The sequence below is a fragment of the Pteropus medius genome, unplaced genomic scaffold (genome assembly GCF_902729225.1).
Source record: "Pteropus medius unplaced genomic scaffold, Ma_sr-lr_union100, whole genome shotgun sequence".
Taxonomy (NCBI): domain Eukaryota; kingdom Metazoa; phylum Chordata; class Mammalia; order Chiroptera; family Pteropodidae; genus Pteropus; species Pteropus medius.
In genome coordinates, this window is record NW_024350399.1 from 2,061,364 (window position 1) to 2,074,381 (window position 13,018).

General features: G+C 43.9%; 1 protein-coding gene across 1 annotated transcript in view; it reads right to left on the reverse strand.

Moving 5' to 3' along the window:
- Positions 1-1,699: 1,699 nt before the first annotated feature.
- The window catches only part of ATP1A4 (ATPase Na+/K+ transporting subunit alpha 4), a 34,825-nt gene continuing 23,506 nt past the window's right edge, over positions 1,700-13,018 (reverse strand). Inside the window, exons 13-22 of the mRNA XM_039839977.1 lie at positions 11,794-11,930; positions 11,253-11,403; positions 10,783-10,951; positions 9,402-9,556; positions 9,135-9,258; positions 7,769-7,914; positions 4,908-5,038; positions 4,696-4,797; positions 2,306-2,397; positions 1,700-2,012 (exon numbers count right to left, since the gene is read on the reverse strand). Coding sequence (XP_039695911.1) covers positions 1,984-2,012; positions 2,306-2,397; positions 4,696-4,797; positions 4,908-5,038; positions 7,769-7,914; positions 9,135-9,258; positions 9,402-9,556; positions 10,783-10,951; positions 11,253-11,403; positions 11,794-11,930 — 1,236 coding nt within the window. The 3' untranslated portion in view covers positions 1,700-1,983. The remainder of the gene's footprint in view (positions 2,013-2,305; positions 2,398-4,695; positions 4,798-4,907; positions 5,039-7,768; positions 7,915-9,134; positions 9,259-9,401; positions 9,557-10,782; positions 10,952-11,252; positions 11,404-11,793; positions 11,931-13,018) is intronic.

Here is a 13,018-nt window from a genome sequence, read left to right on the forward strand (position 1 = left end):
CCTTTCATCCCATCCTGCTCCCTCTCCTTGCCCTTAGCTCTCCAGCTCTGCCTTATGCTTTCCCCCTCCATCCTCCTCTCTCTGATGCTTTGCTCTCTACTCAGTCTCTTCTCTTTGGGCCGCTGCCTTCAGGCCCTTGGACTTAGCAGGCTCAGCCACTGGTATCGAATGACACTGAATTGGGGCCTCTGTATTTTTAACCCACCAGACACCCGAAGCTCCTGCTCCTGAAACCTGAGGAGCTGGCCCCTCCACACCTCACTTCCACACACCCTGGCCCTCCATCTTCCAGGGTCTGGTTCAGCCATGTCAGCAGCCAGAAAAGGACCCCAGACTGATATAGTCCTGTCCCTAAGAGACCTTCCATTGGAGGAGGGAGGGGAGCATGGGTGGGGAAACCTCTGAGGAGGGGCTGATATAGGGGAAAAGCGGCTGACTATACTTTACAATGGCCTTCTCTTTGCTAGCTCATGGCTTCCCATCCTCCAGACGTGTCTGTGGCCCTTCAGACTATCCTATTTTGTTTTGTTTTGTTTTGTATTTGTATATTTCTTTGGCTCAGCTTTCATTGTAAGATTAGTCTGAGAAGGCCACAAGTTCTGGAATCAGACAGACCTTGGTTTCCTCATCTATAAAATGGGGTGGAGTGATAAGAATATATTTGTTGTGTGAATTAATGGATGGTGTGTGTAAGGCCCTTGTCCCACTGCCAAGCATAGTGAGCAGTCACCGAACACATGTGCTTTGTTTTTGGTGACAGTCTACGATTTCCCCCTGCTTTCCTTAGCATTTCTCTCTTGCTCCGTATGCTTTTGGTCACAGCCAGCCCTCTCTTTTAAAAGAGGCCTGAAAATGAACTGACCCACGGGGCAAACTGGACCAACTCACAAAACGAAAGCCAGTGAATGAGTGAAGAAGAAGGAAGAACTGCCACTAAGGGTGGACAGGAGAGAGAGTCTCCCTGGGGACTCCTCAACCTCCTGAGACACAGCAATGTGTGTGTGCTCAGGCTCAGGCTCCAGGCATTTGGGACTGTCTGTCATCCCTTGTGAGGCCTGGGGCATGAGAGGGTGTGGTGCTTCACCTAAACTAGAGGCTACGGGGGTCCAGAAAACATTGTTTCAGCCTCTCTCTCAAGGGACAGAGAAAAGGGACGGAGGGGTGGGATGGGTCACGATGACTCCATGATGGCAGGGGGTAGAGGGCAGGGACAACTAGTGCCCTCCTCAGAGGAGGAGCTGTGGCCCCACATTCACCACTCATCATGTGACCCTTCCCAAGTCATTTAACCTCTCTAGACCTCAGATTCTTATTGATGAAATAAGGTCTCTTCTAGCACTAAAACTTTGATTCTATAAGCTGATCTGAAGAACTGAATTGGGGGCTAGATGAGTCCACTTGCCAACACTGGATGTAGGTGCTGGGGTCCCTTTATAGGTTGTGGCTCTGCTGATCTTTTCTCACCCCACTCTCATTTCTCTCATTTGTCCTATCCTTAATCTCCATTGGGTTGGAAAGTGGCTTTAAGATGGGGATAGCCCTCCAGGGGCAATGATGTTTGATTCTGATCCCCTCCCAACCTCGACTGTGGTCCCTGACTTCCCCAGCCTGGCTGCCATGAAGACAGACTGAGAGCATCACAGTAATCCCCACTATCCCCAAATCAGATGTGACGCACCCAGCCAGGTGAGAGATGTGGCAAACATTTACTCTCTAGACTGGCTACTGATTCAACAGGACAAGGCCCCTCCCTGCTGGGCTCCAGTCAGATGTAGGCTGGGCTTCTTCCCTCTCAACCCACTCCATCTCCTACCCACGGTGCACTCAGTCCAGCCCCAGGATTGCCTGTCTTTCTCATCCAGTGTGATTCATCCCAGCATCATTCTGTCCCAACTCAGATGTCGTGCCAAACTCATAATTTTTAACCCTGTACCCAGCCCTCAGGACACCACTGTGTCATGTGAAGCTCTTCTTCTCCTGACTTTAGTAGTATGTCTCCCTCTCCAGCCAGCCTGTGGAAGAGAAGAGATCAGAGTTAACTGGAGAAGGCTGGAAGGTGGCAGCAAGGGGAGATGGGCAGAAGGGTAAGCGAGGACCCGGTGGGAGGCCTGAGGCTGGAGCAGAGGGCACTGAGGATCGGCAAGAGCAGAGTGGTAGAATAGAGGGCTCGAGGACCGGGTTCCATGCGCAGGCCAGGCAGTGGGAGGGGTAGAAGGGCAATAGGCCTGGAAGGACCAAGCGGGATGGGAGAACTATTTAGGAGGCTTGTGACCACTCAGTCAGAGTGGGGTACAGGGATCCTCACCGCCAGGATGACGACGGATGGTGAGTTTTCTTATTTCATCATAGATAAAGATAAGAAGGCTGTAGGGAGAGGCACAGAGCCACCATAATATCCTGTAGAGAGCAAGAGTTAGTCAGCGTGGCAGAAGACAGAGGGACCAGAGTAGAGCAGGCACAGAGAACAGGCATTGAGTGTAGGGTTGATCCCCACCACTGAGGAGGTCAGAGCCTGGGGCTGAGGGAGGAGAGGGATAAATGCCACATTAGAGGTAAAGGTAGCGTTCACAGAGATGATCTACTGAGTTTGTGAAGTTGCTAAGAGAGGTCCCCTATGCTTTCTGGGAACTCTAGGTCTTGTACCCACCAAGAGGAGGTTGTCCAAATAGGAGGGGTCTATCTGAGAGTTATTTCTCCAGGGAATATATACACTCTTTCATGTTGCAAAGATGGGGAAACAGTTTCTTCCTGAACCTCTTCTATAATTAGAGAGCAGAGAAAGATGGACTGTGGGGAGAAGTTGAAACAGAACCATATTTGTTTTCTTGGATGACAGAGAGATGGCCTAGACCAGCACTGTCTGATGGAGACGTATTGCAAGCCACATGCAAAATTTAAGATTTTCTAGGAGTCACATTAAAATAGATAAAAAGGAACAGGTGCAATTAATTTTAATAATATATTTTACTTAACCCAATATATCCAAAATATTATCATTTCAAAATGTAATCATTATCAATGTTGTTGATGAGATATTTTGTTCTTTTAATTCTAAGTCTTCAAAATCTCTTAGCACATCATGAAGTCAGACACTAAATTTTCAATGGTTAAAGGAAAACGTAGTCCAACCAAAATAGCAAAGTTGTATTTAATAGGAAAAATATTTGACACTGCTTTAGTTTTTAACTTTAAATTTACTAAAATTAAATAAAATTACAAATTTAGTTTTTCCATTTTACTAGCCATGTTCCAAGAGCTCAATAGGCACATAAGGATAGTGGCTACTGTATTGAACAGCACAGGCCTAGGTCATGGTTTCTTCCACACACACACGCATACACACACACACAAATATAAATAGTTATAGACATACAGTCACCCATTTATTCAGCAACAATCATTGTACATCTACTCTGTGTCCGTGTTAGGTCCTGGGGAAATAAAACTGATGACGTGATGGTCTTTGATCTCAAGGAGCTCAGGTGATCAGAAAAAGAGGATAGAGAACCATATAAAATAAATAATCTCAATATTACGTGATGAGTTTTATGGTCAAGGTATATATAGAGTGTTTGGGACACAGGTAATGCTCAACTGCACTTACTCTTACTTACATATTGGCATTAATGGCAACAATAACAGAGCTACTTTTAACAAAGTGCCCACCATGGCCCAAGCTCTGTGCTTGGTACATTATATGCATTTCTATATGTAATTCTCACAACGATCCTCCTGGTTTGTATTATTGAGACTTTGCTGGTGAAACTGAGGCTCAGAATGGTTATGAAGTTGTCCAAGCTCCCAGAATAATACACCATAGAGTTGAAATTCAAATCTGGGTAACTGTGTATGGTGGCAGATGGTTCCTAGACTTACTGTGGTGATCATTTTGTAAGGTATGTACATGTTGAATCGCTATGTTGTACACCTGAAACTAATATAATATTGTATGCCAATTATAATAATAAAATTAAAAAAAAAGAAATTCAAACCTCATGTCAGTATCTAAGGTCAATGTCAATGTCTTTTAGTAAACATTAATTGAGCACCTACACTATACAAAGCATTATGTAAAACACTGTAAGAGACAGAAGAGTGAGCAAAGTATGTACATGCATAGAAAATGAGCTGGAAAAATACACACCAGCTCATTAACAGAGGCTACCTATGTAGGGGCAAGGGAAGTGAGAGTAGAAGTGGAATGGGAGTTTTGCTTTTTTCTCTGTAAACATATTAAATAGAATTTTTCATAAGCATATACTAGTGTAAAAAATAAAAACAAAAACATGGGACTTGAAAAAACAAGGTACCAAACAATGAGATTTTCAGTATGCCCACTCACATAGAATGCCCACTCACATAACAAATATTAAAACATATTTGCCTAAGTACAATAGAATTAGCCATGCATATTGAGCTAATTTTATGATTACTTCAGCTCCAAGCAATATGTATTCTTGGGCAGCTAACCACACATCATCATAAAAAGATGCCACTTTGGTAAGTCCTGGTAAGTCTGCAAATATTCATGTCTAGTGATTTGTGATCACTTGGCACAGTCTCTAATCCCTCCTTAAATAAGCAGCATTTGTCAGATGATTCTCCTTACACCACTGAGTGTAGCCCTGCTAGTAGTCCCCAGCTTGGGACTTCCCTGTTCAGGCACCCCCTTCCTTGTACCCTTCCCTTACTCACTTGAGTGGATACATTCGCAGGGCCACATCCATGCCTGGAGTGTAGGACAGAAAAGCAGCCAGTAATGTCTCCTCCAGGATCCCAAATATTAGGATCTTGTTCCTGGGAAGAAATGTTTCAGGGTGTGTTGGAGACAGGGAGGGAGAGGTAGGGATAATGATATGGCCCTGTGTGCAGGTTTGGAAGAGCACTGGGACTCTGGGGGTGCTCACTTCATGCCCTGCTGGAAGACTGAGTTGCGACGAGTCTTGCAGATGATGAGGTCGGCCCACTGCACGATCACGATGCTGACAAAGAAGGCTGTCTGGCAGGTGAACTCCAACACCTTCCGCTGCTCAAACGTCTGCAGGAAGGGCAGGCAGTGTCAGAAGGGATTCAGATATACCTCAAAGACTTCTTTCCTCTCCTGCCTTCCCAGACCTCAGGGCTGAGGTAGGTCTTGAGATGCTCATAGCACTTTGTTCCTATATCTGTCTTAGCACCTTTCATGTCATATTATGAGTGGCTTATATGTTTTCCTTATCCTACTGAGAGAGTTAGTCATAAGACATGTCTTATTTATCTTTGTGTTCCTCTCCACATGCTTAGTTCAGTGAATGGAATGCAGTATCGCTCAATAAATCCTAAGTTAATAAGAAGGGTGGTGTAAGAGAAGAAGGTGGACTTAGAGTGGGAAGCAGGGTCCGAAGAAATAGGTCAATAAGGAAGGTGGGGCCAGAAGAGAATCTGAATGCAGAGGGAGAGGAATGTCTGAAGGGCGGGACCAGATAGGAGACATAATTCACCCATTTATTCATTCTTTCATTCACACTTTTCATGTAAGGAGCTTAGACTCTTGTGGGGAAGATAAATATGTTATGTCAGCACAATAGGTAGGATATAAGAGAGAGATCACAGAGGGTTATGGAAACACAGAGAAGTGTCTAAATGAGACTGGAGAAAAAGCCCATGTTTTAAAAAAATAAAATAACATGTTTATAAATAACTTGTAGATTGAATAAAAAATTTGAAAATATATAGGACTGAACAATAATGAGATACTACATACAGAACCTCATGGGATATGGTCAAAGTTGTACTTGGAGGTAAATATAGAGCCTTAAATGATTAGAACACAAAGGCTGAAAATTGATAAGCCAAGATCAAACTTACAAAAACCAATTAGCTTGTTAGTATGCATAAGATTTCACCACCACTATCCTTCACTGCATTCAAATGATGGCACTCTCACCATCATTTCAAGAGTTCAGTGTCTGACTCACTGTCGCTCTAAGACACTCCTGACCTCCTTTTTGGAGATTTAAATATCCATGTTGATGATCCTTCCAACACTATGATCCTATAGTTCCTTGGCTTCTTTCTCCTCTAGTGGTGTTATCTTCTACTCACCTGGGCTGCTTGCTCCTGTGGTTAAACTCCAGATATTGTTCTTTCCAATAGCTACAATTTCTTTGTAATTTCAATCTCAAGCATTTCTTTTTCTCTGATCACCATCTTTACTTTTCCATCTCACTGACTCTAATATCTCAATTCCAACACCTCTTGGACTCTACTTGGATTTACAATCCATTGACCCAATATGTTCTATATTTGGTTATTTTCTGTCTCCCTTCTGAGTAGTTATCCTTGACTAGAATATAAGCTCCACAAGAGCAGTAACTTGGTTATTTTTGTTTACTACCATATCCCCTGGGAAGAACAGTACCTGGTACCTAGAAGATGCTCAAGAAATATTTGCTGAATGAACGGATGAGTGGTGATCAATGGAATTACTGCTGAGAGATATTTAGAAGGTAAGAAGCTAACTTTGCTTCTAGCAGTATGTAGAGAACTTCTTGGGTGAGCAGCTCTGTACTCGATTGTCTAAAAGTTACGGCAATGGAAGAGATCTGCCTCTTTAGAGTTTATGCCTCAGGGTGATCTTAACTCATTTTTCAGTACCTCAATATATTTTTGATGTAATTTGATGTTACTTCAAATTAATTTTAATTACCTTTAATTTATTATAAATGAATGTATGTCAAGCTGCCTCTTGGCAACAGGGAAATGGTATCAAGATATAAAACTAACAAATGCTTGAGTTTAAGATTGAGGTGAAGTGGACAGGTGCACAGCAATGAGGACTCTGAGCATCACTGGATCCTGGAGCAGTGTTGGAGGCTGGGATCATTGACATCTGATGGCCTCATGAGGCTCAGCCAGTACAAGCCAAGTGTGTATGAGGGGCATCTTTCCAACAACCCAGATTTTGACCTGTTTTTGAGAAACCTGAAATTCTCTTGGTTGGAGGTATGAAGGTGAAGAAGAAAAGTGCCAGGCAGGAATAAATCCAGAATTCTGGTCCAACTCTTCTAGGATTCACTATGGGACTTTGAACAAGTCACTCGATCTTTCCAGACTCAGTTTCCTCATTTATAGAATGGTGATAGTAGACTATGTGTCCATTATGGTGTTACGATCATAGCAATAACTGGTGTCACATATCCCACTGTCTTAATACTTGGGACAGAAATATTCACAGATACAAAAAAAAGCATACTTGCTAAAATTCTTAAACACATAGTGTCAGTTAGAGGGCATCAGTTTGGGCTTCATTTATCCTGAGTGTTAAGAAAGACTACTGCAGAGAGGCATCTTCTAGATTTAAAAAGTTTAAAATGACAAGGAAAGGATATACAAAGAAAATAGGTTTTCAGATTTAAAATCATATCATTTGAACTCCCATGGAGGGAGGGAGCATAATAGGAGAGAGAGGACCCGGCACTCATTTCTGGGGCAGTGATAGAAGTTAGAAAAACAGAAATCAGACCCCAAAAGTTGACATGAAAAAGCTGACTTCCAGGTCCAAGTAAGCCAAAAAGAAGACAAGGACAGACAACAGACAGTAGGAAAGAACACAAATGAAGTCATTGTAAACAGAGAAGAATATTTGCTTACATCAGAGATTGAGGTCAAATGTTAGAATGCTCGGATAGGACTGAAAATAAAGCATCAACTCTGTGTGGCTCCTCTAGTCTCCCACTCTTCAAAAAAATTGCTAGTCACTATCTACTACCCTACCCCTTTTACTCACCCATTGCTGTCCATAGCTATCCTCCAAGTCATTGAGGTATTTATTTTCCCAACTGAGGCGGATGCCCAGCAGATCTAGAGGCTTAAAACCATTTTCAGCCAGGATCACAAAGTAGGTAAAGAACCCAGCTAGAGCCTGGATCATCCCTGTGAGTGGTAGAGTCACAAGACAAGGGAATCTGGTTCAGAATGAGACCTCAAAAGGCAGACTTTGGAAGGGGCGGTTCTAGCTGGGTTGGTGTATGTTGAGCTGTAATGCTGATCTGATCTCATGATTTCTGTAGGACTGGCCTCCAAGCCTCAACATTTGTTTCTAACCCAAAGTCATCTTTCAATCATATAATCTTAAAACTTGAAAAGACCTTAAATGGGATTTCTTCTCTTTCCCCACTGAGTGCTGGACTCCTCTCTCTCCATTTCCTCTGACACTAGGACACTCAGCAAGTCCTCTCCTCCCCTCCTCTCTCTGCCCTTTGCCTTTCCCTTAATCAAAACCTCTGTCCCCGGCCCCCATGCTTGGAACACAGTGATAACCTACTAACTACAAAGCTACGCACTGTATAGGTACCCATGGACACTGACCCTCACAACAAGTCTGAACTATTACTTACATCTCATAAGTGGGAAAACTGAAGCACAGAAAAGATTCGGTCATTGTCCAGGGTCATGCAAGTAGTAAGTGGTGAACCTGGGATTCAAACATAGGTCTGCCTCCTATGTCCGTGCTTTTTCTATGAGTTTCCTCCTCTAGATATTGGGATGGTTTCCCCCCCCTGTTCTCAATCTCTTTCTTGTCCATCCCTCAACCTACTCCTTGAAACACCTCACTGAACCCGGCAACTCAAGAACAAAGACCTCTGATGTCTCTCAAGTGTCTTTCACGGCTGGCCCCAGGATAAATGCTACTTGCATCTACAGCCTTATTTTCCACTACTCTTTATTCAGGAACAAGTGTTCCACCAAACTGATTTATTCACTTTTCAACAACTAGGTCATGTGAATTTCCCCTCTCCCCTTGACCCCATACCTAGCCTTATCATCCAACACGTTTTAAGTAGTTTCCTCCGGAAGGCCTCTCTGACAGTCCTCATGATTGGTGAGTCTGCTCACTTTGTACTCCATTAACATTCCTGTCTATACTCATTATTTGGCACTTTGAAAGATGCCATCATGTCATCTATGTTTGTTCCTTCTTGACTAGAATCTTAAATCAAGGGCAGATCAGAGATCAATTGTTCTTAGTGTTCTCGGGGCCTAACACTGTTGTTAAGAAGCTATCTCCCTGACTTCCACACCAAGAAGGCTCCAGTTACTAGAAAAGTGCAGGCATCTCCCCTTCCCTTCACCCCGCATTCCTTTGGCCGCACCAATCTGTCCATAGGCCATGCCGATGAGACGGTGGTTCACCAGATTATCAGTCTTTGGATTCCGTGGAGCCCTCTTCATTATGTCACTTTCAGCTGACTCATAAGCCAAGGAGATAGCAGGGACCTGGAGAATGGAGGGTGGGAGTAACAGGAGACATACAGTTCAGAAGTAATCGAGCTCTGTCCCTCTCCCTGGACAGAGGTTCTTCCTGTTGCCCAGTCCACCTCACAAGAGCTGCATGAGCTGGCCCCCAGTTTGGTCCTCACCATGTCAGTGCCCAAGTCAATGCAGAGGATAGTTATGGTGCCCAGAGGCAGGGGGATGCCGAGGACGATGAAGAGCAGGAAGGGGGAGATCTCGGGGATGTTGCTGGTCAGGGTGTACGCAATAGATTTCTTCAGATTGTCAAAGATAAGGCGGCCTGGGGAGGATGGTCAACCTTTTGTGAAAAACACAAAGAAAACACACCTCCCACAAGCCAGCTCCTGGACAGAGAGACGACTACAAAGCAGTGTCACACTCCATGAAAGGCTATGGAGAACCTATACCTGGGCAATCCCAGTTTTGTTTCTAAATTGTGACTATTGATTAGAGCCAGGATTTATTAGCATGCCATATCTGTGTACTCTTTGTTCTTGGATTCAACATGACTAATGTTATCTGATCTCTAAAAAATTAAGCAGGGTTAGACCTGGTTAACACTTAGAGATGTCTGCAAATTCCAATACAAAAGCCATTGGAAGATTAAGGCTGCAGTGGAAAGAGCCTGGGCTTGGATTCCAGTCCTTTTTTCTGTCATAACTGGCTTGTGACCTTGAGCACCTCTCAATTTTCTGGACTTCATTCCTCCTGCCTTGCAAGATGGCTTAAGACCTTCTCTGATGACCCCTTCTAAAACTGTAATCCCTCCCTATACTGTCTGCTTGATTTTTTTCATTGCATTGAACTTCTTTTAATATACTATGCAATTTACCTTACTGTCTGTCTCACTCCACTAGAAATTAAGTGACATGAGAGCAGGGATGTGTGTCTTTTTAGTCCCCACTGTCACATCTCCTAGAATAGCACCTGGTACATAGTTGCTACTCAAAAAGTCTATTGAATTGAATGGATACAAAATACAGGATCATATGAGATCTCAATAAAATGGTAATTATTGCTGTTATGTGAATTGTCACAGGTTTTAATAAGATAGCTCCAGTCAGAAAGCAGGGAGACTGGGGTGCAGTCAACTTATAGAGCAGGCTCCAATAGGTCTTAATATGTTAACATCAGTCAGGTAGCAGGTCCCTGGGAGCGGGGGGCTCCTGACATTTATGGAATATGAAGTAGTCCCAAGAGTATGGCTACATCTTGGAACTTACCGTGGACCTACTTGAATCTCCATGAGAGAAGAAGGAAGATACAATATTTTGTCATAGGCCTAGTCTCCCTAGCAAATCTGGATTTTCCTCCGATCTAATAAAAATGAGCTCCTGATAGTGATGTTCTAAGTACCTGAATTTAATTTGCAAAATTTTGTCTTCCAGTGATTTTCCCCAATTTCTTCAGGATCATGGAGGTTGGACAATGGGCAATGGAAATGAGAGTACTGCATACCACCTCTCACCTGAGTCTGAGAGTCAAGTCCCAGCCCTGCTTCCTCACCCTCCTCCACGCCCGTGACAATGGAGGCGAAGTTGTCGTCCAGCAGGATCATGTCAGCCGCCTGCTTAGAGACGTCAGAGCCGGCGATGCCCATGGCAATGCCAATGTCTGCCTTCTTCAGCGCGGGGGAGTCGTTCACACCGTCCCCCGTCACTGCCACGATGGCTCCCTGGGGGTGAAATAATTACTGTGTCAGATTCAAGACACGTCCCAAAGATCAGTTTGATTTCATCATCTCTAGTTTCTTGATGTAATCATGCTTAATTTCAGCCTCTTAGCCCTTCCTTCTCCTGCTCCTCCTGATAGTAAACTCTCATGGAGTCCCCAAACTGATGCCTAACTCTGGGGTTCAAGACAGTATACTCTCTGGAGTCTCCTTTAGCCCAGCACACATTCCTCTGCTTGGTTTAAGGCTGGCCTATGCCATGTGACTTCTGCCAGATTCCCCAAGGCTCCTTTGTCTCTCTTACCAGCCTTTGACATCCTTCTACAATGATCAGCTTCTGCTGAGGGGAGGTTCGAGCAAACACAATCTCCGTGTGGTTTTGGAGGATGTTATCAAGCTCCTCTGAGTTCATATCCTTCAGTTGCGAGCCATGAACCACAATGGCTGTGGCATCCCTGAGGGAAAAGAATTTTAAAAGTTTAGTTCAGAGTGTTGAGGATTTACCAGGGGTCCTGGTGCCCTCTAAGCAAGTTTACTATGACCTCCTCATTTCGCCTTTCAACCAGATCTCCTCATTTGTCTCCAGTCATTCACTATCTCTATATTGACACATTTTATCCCTTCCCTTTTCCAACCACTGCTTCCTGTTTTCTGCCTCTTTCTTTGTCCCACTTCCTCTAAAAACCTACTTGGTCATTTTTCTATTAGTTTACTTTGTATTTATGTAAACCCCGCACATCCTAGCTACTGAAGGAGACTTTAAGAACTTTAGTAACTGGGATCTGGGTGGGGCAGGCTGACAATGGAGGAAAGAATAGCAGATCTGATCTCTACAAGAGTCTCACCTGGTATCGATCTGGCTAACAGGAACCTTGAGCCGGGCAGCAATATCCTCTACTGTCTCAGAGCCTTCTGAGATGATGCCCACACCCTTGGCAATGGCCTTGGCTGTAATGGGATGATCCCCTGTTACCATAATCACCTGGGTTGGGAAGGGAAGGCAAAGGAGTAGAATCATCTTTAGGAAGGTCCTGGATCCTTCATCTTTCTCTCTAAGAACTCGCAGATCACTGCTTTCATTGCACAGAGGTTTTAGTAGCTTATTCCCAAGAACTTGTGCTTCAACCCTTAGGAGTGGGTCAGGATCATCAGACCATAAAACTTAGGACAATCTGAGTTTTATGTTTCACAGGAATAAATCAAAGGTTTAGGTAAATTTCTATATTCAGAATTTCATTTAACTCCTCCAGAAGCTATTCTGCTTCTTAAAGCTCAAAGACAGAAACATCTACACATAGAAGAAGTGGTAATAAAGGAACGTCTAGAATAATCCATCTGCCTAGCAAAATTTCGTCTAGGCGCAGGTACATTCCGATCCTACTCTTCCTCTCTTCTTCCCATTGCCTCCCTGAACCCCTGGACTCCAGCCTTTTTTGGATATCTAGTACCAGCCCTAGCCTGGTCTCACTTTTTCCCAAAGATCAGGTGCCTGTGCTCTGTGCTTTCCTAGCATTCTCTACTTTCCATGTGGTGATTGCTTATCTGTCTTTCTCCGCTGCTGGACTGAGAGCTCTGTGAGGGTGGGGCCATGTCTATGAGTCCTTGTTAAGTTTCCTGCCCTACACAATGCCTGGTACATAGTACTCTGTCAATAAACAATTATCGAATGAAGGAATGAGGGAATGATGCCCTCCAAATATGATTTTCCGGCTCCTATAGGAGGAAGAAGGAAACTATCTGATTGTGATTGAACTATCCAACTGCTTGTGGGAACAGAGGTCCTGGAAAGGTCAGTCTATGTACTTTCCCAAAAATAAGCCTTGGAGGAATTTTCCCATGAACCCTCATCATTCCATACTGGAACCCCTGGCTGGCTGGAAGACGAGTGAAGTGTGACTAAGCTGTGATTCTAGAGACTGAGGAAAGTTGCACTATGAGTTCTTACCCACACCACTAATTTTGAGCTTTCTGGCTTAATTGTGGGGCACTGGATCCTCACCAAGCTTGGGTAACTGGTGAGAACCTGGGAGAGAACTGCAGAAAAGATTAGAAGATTCCAGATGTGATTCA